This window comes from Accipiter gentilis, unplaced genomic scaffold (genome assembly GCF_929443795.1).
Source record: "Accipiter gentilis unplaced genomic scaffold, bAccGen1.1, whole genome shotgun sequence".
Classification (NCBI taxonomy): domain Eukaryota; kingdom Metazoa; phylum Chordata; class Aves; order Accipitriformes; family Accipitridae; genus Astur; species Astur gentilis.
The window spans coordinates 670,061-690,324 of NW_026060956.1; the positions used below are offsets into that span (position 1 = coordinate 670,061).

General features: G+C 58.6%; 1 protein-coding gene across 1 annotated transcript; it reads left to right on the forward strand.

The window, feature by feature from the left end:
• Positions 1-326: 326 nt before the first annotated feature.
• Positions 327-18,338, forward strand: LOC126037195 (adenylate cyclase type 10-like). Its single transcript, XM_049797459.1, has 24 exons — positions 327-449; positions 567-675; positions 979-1,083; positions 2,202-2,240; positions 2,890-3,033; positions 3,765-3,970; positions 4,415-4,501; positions 5,478-5,669; positions 5,784-5,905; positions 6,543-6,619; positions 6,929-7,118; positions 8,030-8,082; positions 9,485-9,638; positions 10,357-10,549; positions 11,077-11,163; positions 11,662-11,945; positions 12,570-12,706; positions 13,594-13,710; positions 14,755-15,009; positions 15,707-16,045; positions 16,848-17,062; positions 17,445-17,552; positions 17,710-17,888; positions 18,161-18,338. Exons 1-24 carry the CDS (start codon positions 327-329, stop codon positions 18,336-18,338), a joined length of 3,693 nt encoding a protein of 1,230 aa, XP_049653416.1.
• Positions 18,339-20,264: the final 1,926 nt, after the last annotated feature.

The window sequence follows — 20,264 nt, forward strand, 5'->3', positions numbered from 1 at the left end:
CGGAGGGTTCAAATGCTCATTTGGAGGGCCCAAAGCCTCATTTTAGGGGCCAAGCTCCTCGTTTAGGGTACGAAGCCTCATTTGGAGCCTCCAAAGACCCATTCTTAGGGTGCAAGGCCTTAGTTAGGTAGCTGCAAATTCAGCGACGGGTCGCTGCACGAGCCTCCCTTCGGCACTGTCCTCCAAGAAGTGGGGCGGCGCTGGCTGCCTCCGAGTCATTGGCTCAGCGTCAAGGAGGGAGACTGGGTCACGGCGGCAGCTGCTCGGCAGGCGATGACATACAGACGGTGTCGCTGTTAGCTGATTGTGTTGCTTGAGGACAGATGATGGGTAAGCAAGTGATAACCTACGGAGGAGGTCACTGCCAGATGATTGTGAGCACCGCCATGAGGGCAGAGGGCCAGTCCCGCACAGAGGCCCCGGGCTCACTGTGCAACTCGCACTGTGTGGTGAGGTCCTCGTCCTCCCAGCTGGGCACGGCCATCTTCTCCTGAGGTACCCCGTGTGCCACAGGGCGCTGATGATGGCTTCTGCCTGGGAGAGGAACCGTTCGTTACCACTCACAGCTGGAGAAAGCAGCAGCTTTTCTCCCCAGTCTCATTGCTGAGGACTACCTCAAGATTATCAGTCCCGTTCAGGCTGTCCAAGGAGTGCTGCTCTTTGCGGATATTTCAGGTGGGGTGAGCAGGGAGGAGCAACCACGGACACGAGCCTTTTTGGGACACGCTAGGCCCTTTGGAGCCCTGCCCCGGCTCCTCAGACAGAGTGGCCACCTTGTCACTGCTGAGGTGTTCTGCTGGGATGCCCAAAGAGAGGGGGACGGGTTATGTTGGGCGGTCAACCACTGCCACCACCAGCACTGAGCCAGCGCGTGGGAAGGTGTGACCTACAGGTTCTCGGGCCGGGCAGCATGGAACTGGCTGCCAGGTCCTTTGTCCCACGTGGGCATTTCCTGACTTCTGGGTGTCCCTGTTACAGGTTTCACTGCTTTGACAGAGAAGTTCATCCAGAGGGCCGGCCCAGACAGAGGCACTGATGAGCTGGCGCAAACCCTCAATTCCTGCCTGTGTGACATTTTGGAGGGTAAGAGCCGTGCTGCGGGACTGTCTGCCATCGGGCCGTGAGGCTGCTCATGGAGGGTGGGGGTAGACATGCTGGGCAGCCTGGTCCTGCCTCCTTGCAAGGGCTGGGGCTTTCTGTGGCCTGCAGGAACAGCAAGAGCAGCCAGGGTCTCCCGGTGAGTCAAGACGGGCGCAGGTCCTTTCTGCTCCCCCCCTGTGGCTGAGGAGGCACCCGCTTTCTCAGCAGCTTCCTCTGTGCTTCTGGCATGAACACCCGGCTCAGTGATGCATTAGTGCCCAGAGCAGGCTGGGGGCATCCAGCAAGTGCCAGCGCACAAGTGACCCGAGGATGCTGGCGCTGATATATGTGTGCCTGTGACACCCTCGCGGGCGCCTTTTCACAGGGGACTTCTTGACCCTTCTAAGCTGACCGTGAGCACATTGGTGGCCACCTCTTTGGCAGCCCCTGTAGAGCAAAGCAAGAGAGTCCTCAAAGACGATGAAGGGTCTGGAGCATCTCTCCTATGAGGAAAGGCTGAGAGAGCTGGGACTGTTTAGCCTAGAGAAGAGGAGGCTTGGGGGGTGATCTTAGTAATGTGTCTAAAACCTGAAGGGAGGGTGCAACGAGGACAGAGCCAGGCTCTTTCCAGTGCTGCCCAGTGTCAGGAGCAGAGGCCACGCCCCAGGCATGTACTGAAACCCAGGATGTTCCCTCTGTACGTCAAGAAAGGCTTTTTGACTGTGAGGGTGGCCGAGCGCTGGCACAGGTTGCCCAGGCAGCTTGTGGAGTCTCCCTCCTTAGAGCTATTAAAAAATGATCTAGCCACCGTCTTGGGCAGCTGGCTCTGTGCAGCCCTGCTTGAGCAGCAGGGTTGGACCAGATGGACCCCAGAGGTCCCTTCCAGCCTCCACCTTTCTGAGATCTGGTGGCAGCTCGCAGGCCTGCCTCCGTGCCTGCTGTGCACGTAGCAGGGCTGTGGCCCCTGTGAGCCCGGGAGGCAGGCCAGAGTGGTGCTTTCCTGGGCTGTGCCCCACGGTGCACCCTCACCTGGGTGCTCCTCTCGGGGCGGAGGGGCTTGCTCTGTGGCTTCTGGAAGAAGGTGTCCACATGACTCTTCCTTTCCTTCTCTCTGTCCGCAGAGGTGCTGACTTTTGGAGGAGACATCTTTAAGTTTGCTGGTATGTACTTAGGACGACGATGCCCACGTGTGCTGACCTGCAGCATTTACCTGTTGTGGCGGCCATTTGCTGTGCTCTGCTTCTCAAGAGGCTCTGTGTAGCACCTTGAGGCGGCGTCCTGGCCACTCACGCAGCCCCCGTGCAGTGCCCTTTCTCCAGGCTTCTCTTTCTCCCGGGGCCTGCCTGCCTCCGGTTTGGCTTTGGCAAGGGCTGTTGTCTCCCTCATTCTGCCCCTGCTGGTAGGACCCTGGGCTGGGGGTGGGGGGACAAGGAAGCACTGAGAGGAGGAGACCCCCGAGAAAGCGCAGCCAAAGGTGTGTGTCGGGGTGGTGGTGAGGGGCGGGGAGGCCCTGGTGATGGCGGAGCTCGGGCTGCCAGGCTGCGAGGGCAGGACGAGGCCCTGGTGTGCTGCAGCTGCAGAGGAGCGCTCGGGGCAGGGGGTGCCAGCGCTGCCGGCTGTCGGCTGCTGTGGCTGGCCCGGGAGAGGAGAGGTGTGCCGGTGCCCAGGGTTTGGCCCTCCAGGACGATGCCCTCCCACAGGCCCATCTTCCTCAGCGCGTCGGCCGGTTTCTGCTGTCCCTGCCACTGAGCGCAGGTCGGGGAGAGTCAGGTCTCAGCAGAGCCTTTCCCTTTCCCTCACTTTCCCCAGGGGATGCTGTGCTGGTGCTGTGGAGAGCACCACCCCGGGAGCTGGCTAAGACCATCAGCCTGGTGCTGCAGTGTAGCCGGCAGATCCAGAGGAAGTATGGGAAGCGTGACACGCACGTGGGTCAGAAGATCCAGCTGAAGATAGGTACGGGCGCCGTGGCACGGGGTGCTTCTCGCTGGCAGGGAATGGGGGGATCCGTCCTGGGGCTAGTGCCAAAGGAAAGCATCTCCTGCGAGCATTTAAGGGGCCAGCTGTAGTCTGGGCGGGGATGGGAGACCAGGCCTGCTGGGTTTGCGTGCATTTGCAGATGCAGAGGAAGCTTAAAGGCAAAGCGGGCGTCAGATCAAGTATTAGGGTCCTCAAATGTCTGATTTAGCACAAATGTCTGTGGGAGGTAGTTATCTTTCCATTTTTTCGGGGGGGAGGGGGCAGCTTTGCATCCTTTGCCCTGCTGGATTCTCCCCTGCCTCTCACAAAGAGCAAAGGGGAGCTGCTTTGCACATGGCTCTGGGAAGGGCTTTGGCAGGCTGTCATGGGTGTTGTCAAGCAGACAGCTACAACCTGCCTGCACGTTAGCAGAGCAGGCAGTGATCAAGCCCGCCTGGTTTGCTGGGCTTCTGGGCAGGCTGCTGGGCTTCTGGGCAGGCAGCTGGCTAAGACACCCGGCACTCTCAACACACTGTCTGTTTCTAGACACCCGTTTCAGGGACCTGTGTCAGTATGCCCCTGAGTAGGATGGAGGATGCCCTCCCTTTCCATAACGCCAGTCTCCCCACTGGGCTTCAGATTAGGTTCTGAACAGCTGAGATGCTGGGGGCTGTAGAGCTCAAAATCTTCCCTGTGTCAGTGCTGCTTCTCCCTCTCTTTCTCACCAGGGATCTCTGCAGGGCCCGTGGACCTCCTGGTAGTCGGAGACAGGAGGCGGCAGTACTTCTTGATCTGTGGCGAGGCCCTGGATGAAGTTTGTGAGGCGGAAGAGCTTGCGAATGCAGGTGAAGTAATCCTCTCAGCCACCTCCTGGGAGCTCTGTGAGCAGCACCGGCTCAGGACCAGGCGCCTTGCAGGCAAAAGAGCTGTGAAGGTAGGTGGGTGGCATGGCCTGTAGAGCCATTTTGAGGACCCAGACCTGGACATGAAGGAGGGAGGTGTCAGAAGGCTGAGGAGCTGGATGTGGAGAGAGTTGGAGCTGTGGAAGTGGGTGGGCAGCTGAAGCTCTTGTCCTTCCCTCTCAGGGGTAACAGTGGTCTGGGCTTGCTTGGTTTGAGGGGTCGGGAGGCACTGGGAGGGTTTTGGCCCCACCAGCCATGTCCTCTGTGGGTCATGGCGCTGTTGCTGACAGCTGGGGGATGCTTGGGTGATGCCTGCCCAGCTCCGGTGCTTCTGAGGAAGCACTGCTGTCCCATCCAGCCAGGTGGGCTTGTTCTCCCCTTTTCTGGGCAGTGACGGTGGAGGGCAGGCTTTGTCCCCTGGGACTCCTGGGGAGGCCAGTGGCAGTGCCTTCACGCCGTGTGTCTCCAGGTTACAGGCATGGATCCGATGTCTTGGTCAGAACGCCAAGACGCTTTACGCAAGCTTGTACGACACCCAAGGAGCCAGCGCTTGGAAGGGGAAGGTGAGTGCCAACTTCACCTTGTTCGCGGCTTGCCTGGAAAGCTGGGGCCTGGCTGCTTCAGGGGCCAGAGAGGAACCACCTGCGCCCTCTTCCTCCTTTCGGCTGGCACTCGTGCTTTTGGCCCTCGCGTGCATCAGCTGGGGCGGTGGCTGCTGCTGCCTTCTCCCTCCAGGGGACAGCACTGCCGTGAGCATCTGGAGGTGGCAACATGAGCAAAGGCAGAAGACTCTTTCTCCCCCGTTTCCCGTGCCAGCCCCTGCTTTCCAACACCTCGTAGTCCTGTCCTCCCAGCGACCACCTGCTTTTTCTCTCCTCAGGTGCCATGAGACCTGCTCTTCTCCTGCCCGGTGGCGCTAATGCGTACGACGTGCTTAGCAAGTACATGTCAGGAGCTGCTCTCGGGAAGGTACGTCCAGGCCACCACTGCTGGGGGCTGCATTTTTGGAGGGCAGAGGAAGTGGTGCATTGCAGAGATGGAGTTCTCACGAGAACAGACAAAGAGAAGGAAACGCACCCTGAGAAGACAGCGCGGGGAAACTGAGCCAGGGGGCACTGGTGCCGCACCATTGCGTGTGTTGTCCTCAGAGAGATACGGGTGGTGGGCGGCAGACTTCTGTCTGCCTGTCTTTTCTGGGGGTATGGTTCTGGATGCGCCGGGGTGGTGGTGGTGGGATAAAGGGGAGGTTGCACTGAAGTCCCCAGAGCATCCCTGCGGGTCGCCCCTCGTGTCCACACCCGTCCCAGGATGGGGTGGTACCGGAGCACCTTTCTCTCCTTTGTCATTTGCGTTAATGATTCGGTATCTGCCTGCCACAGGCTGGGCAGCCTGCCCGCCATGTGCACTGAGAGAAGGATTCAGCCCTTCCTCGGGGAGTACCTGCTATTGCCAGTATGCCTGCTCTCCCTCGGTGTCTGGTATGGGCAGTAAGCCCCCGGGAGAGCAGGCTGGTGAAGCCATCCTGCTCTTGTCTTCCAGCTTGATGACAGAGTGCCGCTGGACCTCTTCTCTGAGCTACGGCCGGTCACCAGCCTCTTCGTCCAACTGCAGTTGACTGCAGGAATCAGCACAGTGGACATCCGCACCCTCATCCACGATGCCAGCAGGAAGATGCTAGAAATCCTCTGTCCTCACAAAGGCAAAATCAACAAAATCGTCCTGTTTGATAAGGTGAGTGTGTGGGAGCAATCGCTTCCCCCCACCCTGAGGGGGTGGGCGGTGAGGAAGAGGGAGAGGCTCCCTCTTAGGCATTGTAGCAAGATGTGCTGCATCCGTCCTTGGCAGGGCTGCATGTTCCTCTGCGTGTTTGGCCTCAGTGGAGAAAAGCTGCCCTACGAGAGCATTCACGCCTTGCAGAGTGCTATTCAGATCTTCAATTCCTGCTCCACGATGCTCATGGAAGTAGAGTGAGTGTGTGGTGGGGGTGCGTGCTGCTTGGGATGGCGCAAGGGGGCTTCCCAGAAAGAGACGTGTCTTCTAGCTTGCTCTGCCTTGTCCCTGGCAGGAAGGAGGCAGTGCCCTGAGAGGTGGCAGGCAAGCCCCGGACTTAGCCCTCGGCAGCCAGGCGGAGTCCCGCCAAGCACACCCTGCTAGCCACCGTGCTGGAACGAACCCTTGCAAGGGCAAGAGGCTCCTTGGTGCCAGAGGCAGGCCCTTCTGGGCGACTGGCCCATGAACAGGGATGGGGTCCAGCCACCTGATCTCAGGTTGCTGCCATCGCAGGCAGTGACATCGCGGGTGCCTTCTTCCCTCCCTCTTTGCTCATGAGAGGGCTGTGGCCTTCTGCAGGTTGCAGCTCAGGGAAAGTGGCCTCAGGGGAAGTGTCCAAAACATCCCACATGCGCTCTACCCCTGTCCTTTGTCCCTTGCAACGTGGGTATGTTGCGCCCCTGAGCTCTCCACGTCCCCAGGACCCGCGCTGGCAGGACAGGATGGCAGGTGGCCCAGGCTAGCGCCGAGGGGAGATGCGGGAAGGGATGAATCTGGGCGGGCAGGACTGCGCCTGGGGCGCTGCTGAAGCTGCACTGTTTCCCTGTGTGCCAGGGCAGTGTCTGTTGCAGTTACCAGTGGGATGGTGTTCTGCGGAGTCACCGGCCACCCTCTGAGGCATGAATACACAGGTAGGAGGCGTGTGTCTGAGGCGCGGGAGGCTGGCGTGGGCCTGCTTAAGCATAGCACTCTGGAAGAGGAAGGCGGGCTGGGAGAGGGCTTTCCCAGCAGCCGGTCAGGAGCGGCCCGGGCAGTGCGGGTCCTGGCCCGTGGCAGGAGAACGGGCTCTGTGGCCGTTTGTTCCCCTGGGTTCTGCTGATCCCGCTGTGGGGTTGGCCTGTGCTGGAGGTGAGGCAGCCGTTGGCCTGGAAGGGCGCCACGGGGCTGGTCGCACGGGTACGTCAACGCACGCTCTCGCACGCTCTCTCTCTCTCTGGCAGTCGTTGGCCAGAAGGTGAATTTGGCAGCCCGGATGATGGTGCACTACCCTGGGCTGGTGTCCTGTGATGCAGTGACCTACGCCTCCTCTCGGCTGCCCCCTTACTACTTCAAGGAGCTGCCGGAGAAAAAGATGAAAGGCCTCAGTCATCCTGGCACTCTCTATCAATATGTGGGGATCACCAAGAAGAGGTGAGTGACCTCCGAGAGGGCTGGACGAGGGGATTGTGGCATCAAGGGTGCAGCCTTGGCCAGCAAAGAGGAATTAGGCAGAGAGAGACCAAGCTGGTCTCCCTTGCCTGTGGCTGAGACGGTCAGAAGCCCTGGTGCGGGAGGCTTTTTGCCTCTCTCCCCTGCTGTCTCCTGCTGCTAAGAGAGCGGGAGTGAAGCCCCAGGGATGGGGAAGGTTAGTCTGTCTTGGCAGACACAACCTGGCCTTGCAGGCTCTGTCCAAATGGCTTTCAGCTGTGCTTGCTCCACCACATGCCCTGGTAATGCTGACCCAAGGAGGTTTTTGGGACAAGCCGCTTCCGAGCAGGAAGCTTTGGGCCAGCCTGGTTCCCATGGGGAAATGTGGACCGTGGGGACACCCTTCCTCATGTCGTCCTGCTGAAACCTCAGCTTTTCCTCTGGGCCAGGATTTGACCTTTGCTTTGGATGACGGTTTGAATGTTAACATTGCCATCTCTTGGAAACTCCAGGAGGAGTTGAGCCAAAGGTGCTAGGTGCTTGGCATCCCAGCCCGTTCAGTGACACAAGTCCTCCTTTCCAAGACACTTGTTTCTCTTGGCCAGCGTGTGCTAGCCAACAGCACACCCTGGCTCCTTTCACGTGTCTGCAGCGTCTCTTGGTTTGGCCTCTGGTGGTGGCCTCTGGATACGTTCTGCTGTTCTGCCATGGCCGTTGGGCTTCTTTATGCTTGAAGCTGTCCTAGCGTGCAGCTTGAACTTTGGGTGGGGGTGCATACAGGGGAAAACATGCTGCCCGAAAGACAAGCAGGTGCACGAGGAGCACATCCTGCCCCTCCATGCCAGGCTGCTTCTCTGTGTCCCCTGGCTTCTCACCAGCTAATTGACTGGTGTTTTCTTTTCCCCTGCTTCTAGCATATTTGGCATGGGTCTTGCCAAGAAGAGGTCAGAGTACGCCCCCTTACTGGGTAGGTGGAGAATGCCTTGCTCTTCTGAAGCCCAGTTTCTTCCCCTTGGTAACTTTTAGCGCCACGCTGGGGCGGGAGAAGCTTTTGCCAGGGATGGTGTTGCTGCAGAGGCCCTAAGGAAGTGCGGCCTCTCTCGGCCCCTACTTGGTTGACCTCTTTGGGGTGGAAAGCAGGGTGAGGCGCCTGGTGCTGCCTTGCCCTGCTCCAGACCTGGTACGAAGGTACCTTTCAGCTAGGGAGCTGCTCACGCCTGGGGGCTAAACTGATCCCGGTCTTTGGGATCAGGAAAGCGATTGCCTTCTGCCAGTCTGACGGAGAGTTCCGGTGGTGGGTTCTCCCCCTTGTACTCCTCAGAGATCCTTTCTTGGCAGCATCTGGGCGTAGACATGGCAATGTCAGGACCCACGGGGTGCCTTTAATCCCTCGGTGTCTTGCTGGAGGTTTTGGGCCCTGTTACAGGTTAACCCCGGGAGGCAGCTCAGCCCCACAGAGCCACTCGCTCCCCCCAGCGGGATGGGGAAGAGAATCGCACAGCTTAATAGGTAGAGCAAAAGCTGCGCAAGCATGCAAGGCCAAATCAGGCATTCGTTCCCTGCTTCCCATGGGCAGGCAGGTGTCTAGCCATTTCCAGGAAAGCGGGGCTGCATCGTGCGTAACGGTGACTTGGGAAGACAAATGCCGTAACTCCAAACGTCCCCCCTTCCTCCCTCTTTCCCCCAGCTCTTCTTGCCAAGCACCGCATCATATGGTACGGAATAGGCCTTTGGGCAGTTGGGGTCAGCTGTCGTGGCTGTCGTGCCCCCTCCCAGCTTCTTGCGTGCCCCCAGCCTGCTCGCTGGCGGGGCGGCGTCAGAAATGGTAAAGGCCTTGACGCTGTGCAAGCGCTCTTCAGCAATAACCAAAACATCGTTGTGTTATCAACGCCCATGTCTGGTCACAAATCCAAACCATAGCACCATAGGAGCTATCACTGAAGAAAATTCACTCTAGCCCAGCCAAAAGACACTGAAGATGCTGCCTCAGCTCCCAGGAAGTGCCCTGTGGCTCATGCTACAGCGAGGAGATGCTGCAGCGACTCGCATCATCTCTTCCAGTCTTGTGCTGGATCGCTGCGGGGAGTTGCACGGGGCCGGCTGAACCTCTGTGTCTGTGGGAGGGCAGAGGGTGGCGGGACGGGGAAGAAGGCATGGAAGCTGCACTGTGGGGCAGGCGGGCCGGCTGCCGCTCTGGGGAAGGCAGAGGTAAAAAAGCTGGGATGAGTGGGCAGGAAGGAGGCCTGGCTGTAGGCAGGCTGGTGGAAGTGGTGGCAGGACAGGGAACTGCGGTGGAGGGTGCCAGCCAAAGTGGCATCTCTCTGCTTTTCAGCACGCCCAGCAGCTGGTTTTCTTGTTTGTCTTCACAGGTCGGGAGAAGGAGATTGACCGCTTTGGCAGCTGCTTGAAAGCCTATGAGGACTTAGGACAAAGCCACATCCTGGCGTTTGAGGGCACGATGGGCTCCGGAAAGAGCCACTTACTTACCGAACTGGCCTATTTAGGCCAGGCTGCTGGCCACAGGTACAGGTTTTTGACCTCTAGCTTTGGGATGCTGCCCCTGCCCATCACCTGGCAGCCATAGAACAGTCCGTCCCCTCTGCTGGTGCGCCTGGTCCTTGGACTGCAGCCTCCCGAGAAGGCCTCCTGGAGACTCTCCCTAGGAGCACCTGCATGCTCTGCTCCCGCCTCTACACCTCTGGGGAGTTGGAGGTGGCTTCTTGAGCCGTGGCCTTTCCTCCTTCACCTCTGGGCCAGGCACAGATAGAAGGAAAGAGCCCGAGCCCAATGCTTTTCATCTGACTCGAGATGCAACAGACAGCAGGGTGGCCTGTCTCAGAAGCCCTGCTTGCCCTCTGCTCCTTCCCAGAAGGAGCACTGGGGCAGAAAAGCCTTCCTGTGGTCTGGGAGTCAGGCTGCTAAGGTCTGGAGCCCAAAGGCAAACCCACCACTTGCTCCATCCTTGCCCCTTAGCCCCGTGAGTTCCTCTGCAGGGGGGACGTAGCGAGACCTGGGCCGGTGCTGTGGAGACACAAGAGTCTGGAGCCGGCTCTCCCAGTGGCTTGGCAGCAATTGCCCCTCTGTGCCCTTTCTCGTATGAGGAGTGAAAAGCTTGGCCTCCTCTGGGAAGCACTTTGAGACGAGTGGCTGACGAGCACCCCCCCAAGGGCATCTGCACCCCTTTTGTCTTAGAAGGCTTGGGCTGTTGGGGATCTCAGTCCCCTTTGCTTTTGCACGGCAGGGTAGTTGCCATGGAACTGCTAGAGGCCAACGTGAGGCAGTCCTTCTCTGCCATCCGTACGCTGATGGCCAGGGCCCTGGGCCTCCAGGACAGTGAACCGTGCGGTGCCAGGCAGTGCACGCTGCAGACAAAGCTCCGAGGGACAATCGAAGAGAGCAGCTTTTGTCTCCTCAATGACATTTTCCTTGTCGAGGTGAGAGCAAGAGGCGTCTCTGGCCCTGGAGAAGGCCTTCTCATGAGCTTTTCGGGGTCTGATGTTGTGTGGGCGCGCTGCTGGGAGTGCCTGAGCTCGGGGGTGGGAATCGTGGGGGTGGTAGCACAGGTTTCCCATTCCTGGGCCCTGGGGGGCTCCCTTTCTGGGGTGAGTTCATGTCCTGCGCTGCATCTGGCAGTGCCTGGTGCCTTGTTCAGCACCTTGGAAGTGGCACTGGAGAGAGGCTGGTGCTGGGCGAGTGGTCTGCTCCAGCCAGCCCAAGCTTCCTACAGGCAGAGAACCAGCTCTTCAGCCCACCCCCCAGCCCCAGCTCTGCCAGCGACCCTCAGCAGAGGGCCTCTGCTTTGGGCTCCAGGTGCAGCCCCCACTGTGGCTCCTTGCACCTGTGCTGGGGAGAGCTAAGGTGCTGAGGCCAGCAGGGGCAGTTTGCTCTGCGGTCTTGCTTGGTGGGTTCATGTGCCTAGCCCCGGAGCGATGCTTCTGCCTGACTGTGCTTTTCTGGCCAGTTTCCCGTTTCGGACAAGGTTCGCGAGATGCGTGGAATTGAAAGAAAAAAGGAGTTGCACTCGACTTGGGCAAAAGTGCTGGAGAAGGTGAGCCTTTCTCCTTCCTTCCTTCCTTCCTTCCTTCCTTCCTTCCTTCCTTCCTTCCTTCCTTCCTTCCTCCTGGGTCAGAGAAGGAAAACAAGCCTGCTGGCTGCAGACTCTGCACCACAGCAGTGTGAGTGCATGGGAGGACCACACGCCCGGGCCATCGCCCTTTGGGGCCTGAGAAACCCCCCACCCCCACGTCCCCCCTCCTCCACGCAGCCCCACAAACACACCCCATAGCTTTCCTCCCGTCGAGTGTACCCTGGACAAGGAGCAATGGCTTCTGCATTCCCTTGCCCAAGCTGCCTCCTTCTGCAGGTCAGGTGGTGTTAGGTGTGACCTTAAAATCTCAAAGAAATTGAGTCAGTAAGCTTCTGAGCAGGGAAGCAGCTGGGGAGAGACTTCAGAGCATCCTCTCAAGAGACAGAGGCTCAGTCTCCTCCCCTGCAAGACACTTGGGATTCCACTGGATTGTCCTCAGAACATCCTGCTTTTTTTCAGACCATTGGAGGAGAATTTGGCATTTTCGTCATCGACAATGCCCATTTCATCGACCCTGCCTCCTGGAGTATCATGTCACCCGTGCTCCGAAATGTCTCCTACTTCATGGTCATGAGCTTGGCGCCGGGCTACCCAAGGACAGAGGGCTTTTGCAAAGCTGCAGCAGACAGCACAATGTCCCAGAAAATCACCTATCTTCATCTGGATGAGCTGAAACCTTCAGCTGTGGTGCAGGAGGTCTGCCAGAACCTTAGAGTAGACAGCATCTCCAGGGATCTAGCGAGGTAAGTTTGAGGCAGGGGAGCTCCTCCTGAGGGCTTGAACCTATGCAGACCACGGGCGGGAATCAGCCCCCCCGGAAAGGGAGCGCAGGGCCACTAGAAGCATCACCGACTCTAGCGAGTACTCTAGGAGGTGGGTTGCTTGTTATGCCTTGTCCTGGCAGGCGTGAGCTGAGAGCGGGCCACTGCCGAGACACAGAGCGTGGGAAGTGTCAGCCCTTCGCGGCTGCACAGAGAGGAAGGGAGGAAGAGTCCCGAGCCCAAGTGTGGCTGGGCTGTGAAAAGGCCTTGGTCTAGGTGGCCAGGCTGTGGGGGAGATTCCCTGGGACAGAGGCCTGCCCTGCTGCCAGAGAGGATCTAGGCTCCTGAGGAGGGGAAAGGCAGGGCTCGCTGCTCTGCGCTTTGGCCGTTGGCCGCAATTCTTTTCCCACGGACTTCAGCGAAGGCCGGAGGTTCGGGGGGGCCCAAAAGCCCAAGCCAGCAGAGGACTGTCCCATTCAAAGGCGAGGTGCAGCTGTGACAAAGATGCTGGCTACCCTGTATTGCCCAAGTGACTCGCTGCCCACCTGAACCGTGTTTCACTTTACTCCTCTTGTGGTGGTCACTGCCGCGTCTGCTCCTGTCCAGGTTCCTGATCCAAAGAAGCTCGGGGATCCCGTATTACTGCAAGGAGCTGCTGGGCTGCCTTCTTTGCAACAACATGCTCTTGTTCCGCACCCGGAGGCGGGGTGGAAAAGCAGAAGACAACTGGGAGAGCCTGATCAGTAAGCACCTTTGCTGCTGACTAGCGAGTTGCTGTGGCGCATTCTCCGCAGCACAGTCTTGCCCCATCGTTCCCCCGTTGATCTGGGCAGAGTCAGATCTTGCAGCAGTGCAGAACGTGGTCTGGCGGAGGCGTGGGCTCCTGCGTGCCTTGCTGTTGGGACAGCCAAAGCAGGGGCTGGCGAGTTGTGGTGGCTTGGAGGGGCCTAAATTCTTGGGGGGGTGCGGGGGGGATTGGGGGTCTAAAACACGGGGGAAATGGTTCCAGAGCACATGTGTTTCTGGTGTTTCTTAGGCATTCTAATGGGCACGTAATTTACCCTGGCCCAACGCCAGCTCACTTGAGAACAAACCCCAGCTTGAGGCGAGGGACGGGCCTGGGAAACTTGAATTCAAACCCATAAATCCCCACAAGGGTGTGGTAACGGAAGAAAACGGTGGCAATGCCGCCGAGAGCGCCATGCCAGCCAGAGTGCTGTGGCCTTGGGAGCAGCCGGGGCTGATGCTGCATTTTGCATGATCACTGGCAATTTCCCTGGCTGCGGAGGTAGCCCTGTCGAAGGCAGCAATGCTGCTGCTTTCTGTCGCGGGGCATTCAGTTGCCCCCTAGGCACTCCAGAAGCTTTGACTGAGGGGCTGTTTGGGAAAGCTGGTCTGAAGGCAGAACACCTGCCTGTTCTGGGAGGGCTATGCAAAGAAATGCTTGCAGTGGGAACCTGTTTTGCTGTGCTTAATGACCACGTTCAGCGCGTGCAGGTCTGTGCGCTTGCACTGGACCATGTGAAGTGGGACTTGTCCCATCTCAGGTGAATTTTGAAACGTTTGCAAGCCGCAAGTGACTTTGCAAATTGCCTTAGTCGTGTTCTCTTGCTCCACCCAGCTTCTGCAGTTGAGGCTTCACCCCTCACAGCAACCTCGAGCTCCAGCGCGGGGAACGATGGCACGGTCTGCTTCATCAGACCAGACGTGAACCCGGAGAACACGGTGCTGCCCACCACCTTGAAAGGTGAGGGACCGAGAGCCGCTCTGCCGGCTCGCGGCTGTGCTGGGGCCCCTTCGCGGGGCATTGGCTAGAGGGAGGCTGGGCATTTGTGTGCTGCAGAGTCACCCTCTCAGCTTGGGGGCTCTGCTGGGAAGGTGGCTCCAGTGCAACCAGGAACAGGCCTGGGGTTGCGGGCAGCCATTTACCCCTCCTGGGTGTGAACCAGCTGTGAGCCTGCTGGCTGCTTTCCAGCAGCAGGTAGGAGAGAAAAGGCTATTGGTGCAACACTAGAATGGCTCCCTTTTCTCACAGAAGCAAATCCTTTGCTGGGAAAAGTCTTTGACTTGCCGCTGACTCAGCTGTGATCGCGACTTTGCCCTCGCTATTCTCTTTTTAAGCTCCCCAGCTAATGGCGCTCTCAAGGCACTTAATCCAAACCAGATCCGTTGTTTTTTTCTGTGAATTGGCACGGAAATCCCCCCATACCAGGAGAGCGGGATGGGGGAGCTGTCAACGACTGTCCCTCCTCTCTAGCCATAGCCATTTGTATGAACCTCGAAGAAACGTCATGCTAAAGCATTCCTGCTATTACGTTGTTCTGTCCCATCCCCGCGCGCCCCCCCCCCCCAAAAAAAAACCAAAAACCCCAAACAAAAGGCATATTATTTTCTGGCCAAGTTAAGAGAGGCATTGTGGGGAGCTCTGAGTCCACCTCTGCTGTGGGGAAGGTTCTCTGTTTTCTGTGTGCGCTGTTGGGCAAAACCCTACTCCAGATCTGGTAGGGCGCATCATGGACGCATGTACCTGCTGGATCCTGCCCTCCTCACCCCAGGGGGGCGAGCGTCTGTTTGAGCGTCTCGCTCTTCCCCAGGCCTTGTGGCCTGCGATTCCAACAGGTGTGGAGCCATTTTGAAGACGCCTGCCCTGGGTTGCAATTGCCCAGCAGGTGCGGTGCCGAGGAGAAGAGGCCAAAGTCTACCCCATTTCATGTGTTGAGACTTTCCAGCCTCTCCAGCCTCAGCATGGGGAACAGGCAAGAGAGAAAGAGGTGTTGCTTCTTTTTGACAGAGATTGCGCTGGCCCAGCTGGACCGGATAAAGCCACTGAAGCAGACGGTTTTGAAGTTGGCAGCTGTCATCGGGCCAGTGTTTACCACCCAGCTGCTGTCACACATCCTTCCTCATGGCATCAGGCACAAGATGAATTGCTTGTTGGACATGCTGGTGAGCGACAACATCCTTAAGTGGCTGAAAACCACAGAGGTGCCAGAAGATGTCCGAGATCCTACCAAGGGGCCAGGCAGCTCTCGGCAGGCAGAGAGTGGTAAGTGGTAGCAGTGAAGAGGCCAAGGGAGCTCCCAGCTGTGTCCTGGTGGGGCTCGCCGGGGCACGGTGCACTTCCCCCCTCTGCCCCAGTAATGGCTGGGTGGAGCTCAGGCAGGCATGGCGGTTCGGGATGGCTTGTTCAAAGATCTTACAAGTCAATCTCAAAGAACGCTAGCGTTGCGCTGGAGGGAAGCTCCCACCAGCTGTCCCAAGTGCCTCTGCTCCTCTGCCTTCAAGTGCCGCTTGTAGCGCAGGCACGGGAGGGCATGTGCAATCACCGATATCCTCTCCCAGCTGCCTGCGGCATCCGCATCAAAGGTGGCCTCCAAAGTGCCCCAGGGCCTTTGAGAGGCTTTTATTCAGCTTTGATTCCCCTGTGGCGCAGCAGGGGAAGCTCAGGAGGCTGGGGACTGCCTTGCCAGGAGCGGAGAGAAAGCACTGGCCGGGGCTTGCTTCGGCTGGCGGCAACATCCCCAGCTCCTGTCTGGAGCACAGCTGAGCACTGTGTCCCCCGGGCTGTGCTAGCATCAGCAAGGCAAGGCGGGCCCTTTTGCCTCATCCTGCAAGGCTCGGTGTGCAGCAGCGCTGGTTTGCCGCTAAGGATGCTCACCAAGGCATGACTTTCATGCCCCGGCTGGGACGGCCCTGAGCCCTGGCCCCAGCTCAGGCTGATGCAAAGGCCCTTTGCCCTGCAGGTGTGGAGAGACCCTCTCTGAGCAAGAAGACCACGGAGCGGCAGTCTGGCGTGCTGGTCTTCTGTGTCCCACTGCTGCGGGAGGCTGCCTACGAGCTGTGGCCCGAGAGACAGCGGGTCGCCTTGCACCGCAAGTGCGCCGCCTTCCTGGAGCGGCACGCGCACAAATGCAAGAGCTGCAGCCAAGGGGACTTTGTTGCCTTCCACCGCTTCACTGTCACCAGCAGCCAGGAGGGAGGGAGCAGTCAGGGCCCTGCTGAGCAGGGCGACCCTCACAGCTGGGAGGCCTTGGTGCTCGCAGGAGAACAGCTGAAGAGGGATAGGACTCATGCCCCTGAGGGTATGCTGTGCACCATGCTTCACAGCCTGGGCCCTCCAGGACCCCAGGGGGGGCTGTGCTGGGGATGGGGTGGGAGGACATCTGCTAGGGACGAGCCCAGGAGGTGAGGATGGCCACTGCAGACTTTCCGCAGTGTGTCGCGACCCTTGCAAGGATCCTTGCGATCCCCAGCCCGCTGGGAGAGGGAGAGTAGTTCTTCCCCCGCGGTATGTGAGGAGGTGTCTAACCCCCTGTTTTCTTTCCTGATGCTGCAGGTGCTCTGCAGCAGCAGCAGGCTTTCCTGGAGGAGGATTTTGGGTGAGCAGACACGGTTTTGATGATTTTGGAAGGCAGTGAGCTCAGGGTGTCCAGAGGAGACAAAGGAAGCGCCGCCATTTGGCTGCCGGTTGTGACTGCAGCTTAGGGAAGAGGCTTTCTGTGGGGTGGGAGGTGGGAGGAGGTGGCCGTGGAGGTGAGGGAGGGCTTGAGGAAGCCTGTGGTCTCAGAGCGATCATCGCACTACACTGGAGCAGCCCTTGCTTTCCAGTTCCTACAGAGTAGCACTGCAAAATCTGCAGGGGAAAACCTGCCCCGGGGACTCGGGTGGTTTGCCTGTGGGAAGAGGTGACAGAAAGCCCAGCTTGTCTCTTTCTCCCTACCTACAAAGCACCTGTACGGGTCGTACGTGCCCGTGGCCTCGTGCTCTGCTTTGAAAAAGGGCTTTTGATGCCATCTCTGTGGGGAGAAAGAGCAGTACAGGTGATGCCTGTGTATTCTTTGCTCTCTTCTTCTCCTGGGAACCGTCCTCTGACTAGTGTGGCAGGACGGTTTCTGGCAAAGAGGGAACAGACAGCTGAGCTGCCCAGCAAGACCGACAGAAAGCACAGCGGTACATGCTCATGTGAATGCAAAGCCATCGTGGAATCGGTGCTTGTGCCTTTGGCTCGCCACTACGTGGCGATGGGCGATGCTGCCAGAGCCTTCTACTACCTTCTGGAGTCTGCGGCTGCCTACCTGCATGTCTCCAACAGCTACATGGTGAGTTGCCCTGCTTGCCAGCACGCACTGTGCACAGAGGCCTGCCTGCCTGCCTGGCCGCTGCACTCGGGCATGCCTTTGCGGGACCTTGGAAGGGAAATGCTGGGGTCAGACCCTGACTTTTTCCTCTGGTTTGCCTCTTCTGCGGCAAGAGACACAAGGCACTGTGCCCTTAGCACGGGGGGCATTAGCTGGGAGGCAGTCTGAAGGATCACTGGTGCCTGTCTGTGCTCTGAGACAGTGTGACTGTGTTTGGGCGGGCGTCACCAGGGGGAGAAACAGGCCCTCTTAAGACAGATGCCAGAGGCAATGACGAGGGAGGACAAGGCTGGCCATGGGCTCTGCACCCACGCTCACCTGCTCTCTGTGTGCTTGCGCAAAGGCCCTCATGAAGCTGAACGAAGCGGAGGTCCTGAGGAACTCGCTAGAGGAGAAAGCAGATGTGATAGCCTGCTTTGAAGAGGCCACCTTCTTCAGCCTCAAAGGGGAGGTAAGAGACGGGCAGGTCTGGAGGGATCTCCCGGGGGACGGAGCTGGATGCCTCCCGCGGTTGCAGGGGATATCCCTGGCATCTCCAGCCACTTGGAGATTCCTGCAGTCTCCTGGGCAACTAGTCCATATCAGGATGCTTCCCTTTTCCTCTGCAGGTCTGCTGGCATATGGGGCACATGAAGCTGGCAAAGAAAATGCTCAGGGAGGCTTTGAGCCTGCTCGGAAGACAATTCCCCCGGACCTCCATTGGAGCCTTTGTCAAGTCTCAGGTGGAAAAGTTGCCGTGTGCCTCTTCTGTTTCCAGAAGAGTATCCTCCCTTCCGCAGGAGGCCCGGTAAGAAGCAGAACTGAGAAGCCAGGGGAGGAAGAGCCATTTCCCACCTGGTCCCAGGCATCCCGGCCCAACCTGCCTAGGCTTGAGGCCACCCTGAACCTGACACATAGGCCTTAGCAGGACCGAGGCAGTAAGGAGCCACGTGCGGGTAGACCAGGGGACGGCAGAGCCCCACACTCCCTCCCTCCTTGCACCCTGCTTTCCCCCGGCCCTGTCCATTTAGCACTGCACAGCTAGAGCCTCTGGGCCAAGCAGTTTCTCTCGTGTGGCAGGAGGAAGAGGCTAGCCTGGCTGCTGCGGCAGAGCTGCTGTCTTTCCTTACTGGAGCACCTCTTCAGCCTGGAGGGCACTTCCAGTGGACGGACGTTCTCCCGCCTGGCAGCGCGCATGAAGGCCAACACGGACAGGGCAGCGGACTCCTATCGGGCAGCAGACTCCTGCCACAGATAGACTTACGCCCAGAAGGGTGGCAATGAAGTTACCTCATTAAACAGCTCCGTCATTATGACCTTTGGAGTCGGGCCTTTCTTTCTTTCTTTCTGCGGCACGGAATGGTACGCTGTCTTATCGTTTCTGTTGATGGCTACTGCGGCGGCTCCATCAGTGATGGCTACAGCTCTCTCGCAGGCCCTTGTGCAGGCTCCTGATGGAAGACGCTTCTGATTTGAGGTCGCATTAAAACCAGAGGCCTCTAAAACCCGAGCCCTCTCTGTTGTTCTTGCTCCTCACCACCTACGTACGGGCAGCCGGCTACTGCTGCTCCCTGTCTTTCCCCCGCTAAAGGGGAGGGGTTCCCAGGGTTTAGGGGGTGTCACGTCCCAACTTCTCAGGACCATGACTCGGGTTTGCCGATTCCCACGTCAGGATTAAGGTGAAACAACACCAGGGATCCTTTAACTCCCAAAACTCAACTTCTCTTCGCTCACCACAAGAATTGGCATGCTCACCGCAAGAATTCGTATGCTCACAACAAAAATTGGCATGAAACTATGTTGGCAAACTGTCTAACGTGTGATAACCATACATCACCAAAGATACGCTACAGGCCTTGCTTCTTTGGGAATCGCTTCAGGGAAGACAATGAGGAGAGCCCTCCCGTTGAGTCACGAGGTTCAGAGCAGACCCCCTTGCTTTCTAGGCTCCTTCTCCGAGAGGAGCCTAGGGGCGGCTGGATCTACTCTTAGTCCCAGACTTGGTCAACTGTTTATGCCTAAAGTGATGAGATGTAGGCATCATGGAAAAGGAGAGGGGGCAGGAGGGAGGGGAGGGAGAGGGAGAGAGAAGATGATTTCACCAGTCCTGGGTCCAGCACTGGTTCAGTCAGCCGAGGGGTCCAGTCAGCTGAGAGGTCCCCTAGCAGTGGGCTTGCACAGCTGGGGCTTCCGTGTGTGTGTCCTTTTATCATCCTTGCCCCCTCCTTTGGGTGGGCACTCAAGCTCCTTACGCTAATTAGGTAGCCTTTGGGAAATAGGTCTGTGGGCTTGGGGGTTGTTGGGGGAGTAACTTCCCCTTGCCTGCAGATGTGATCTTTTGCCATGCACAGTGAGCTGCCCTGCTCAGCACATCAAGAGCAGCATATCAGAACAGGGAGCTGTGCCCCCTCTAGCATGCCCTCCCCTCCCTCTCCTGTTGCTGATGGGGTGCTGATGGGCTGCTTTTCACCTGTGGTTCCTTGCTGGGCAGAGTTCCTTGTTATGCCCTTAAGCAGAACTTGCCCCACCACAATGTTTGAGACATTAACTTTTTCAGTCCCTCACAGGGGGTCCCAGGTTTGGGGTCCCCAGGGTTTGAGGGTCCCAGGTTTGGGGGTTTCCAGGGCTGAGGGATCCCCAGGCTTTGGGGGCTCTGGAATTTGGGGGCTCTAGGGGTCTGGGTGTCTCAATCCTCGGGGAGTGCCTGGGGTTTAGGGGGCCCCGGTGTTTGGGGAGGCTGGGTCGGGGGAGTTGCAGCATTCCCAGAGTTTGGGGCTCCCATGTTTGGGCGTCCTGGACTTGGGGGTTCCTTGGTTGGGGGTCGCTGGGGTTCGGAAGTCCCGGGTTTGGGAGTTCCCAGGCTTGGGGGTCACCACCTTCAGGATCCACAGAAGCAGCACCATCTAGGTGGTTTCTTACTAATCCTGTAACGGAAGAAATACATCGTTCTTCTTTGGTGTGGTGTGCCAGCTTTGTGGAGTTACCCTCCAGCACCCATCTCTGCGCAGACATGAAAGAAGCCAATTTCTCAGCTCTGCGCGTAAGACTGGCTTATTGCGCACCGGGTACCGACCCCCGCTTGTGGGACAACACATCTGCAAGTACGGTACTGACCCAGATACGAAACAGAGGGTGCCAGTTAATCCCAGGTGCCACATACGCTGCACCTTCTTCCATCGCCTCC

Bases quoted from the DNA above. Each gene is read 5' to 3' on its own strand.
- LOC126037195 (XM_049797459.1), top strand. From the start codon at position 327: ATGGGTAAGCAAGTGATAACCTACGGAGGAGGTCACTGCCAGATGATT. The intron at 8,083-9,484 runs GTAGGTGGAGAA...TTGTCTTCACAG, and splicing joins AGAGTACGCCCCCTTACTGG to GTCGGGAGAAGGAGATTGAC. The intron at 10,550-11,076 runs GTGAGAGCAAGA...TTTTCTGGCCAG, and splicing joins ATGACATTTTCCTTGTCGAG to TTTCCCGTTTCGGACAAGGT.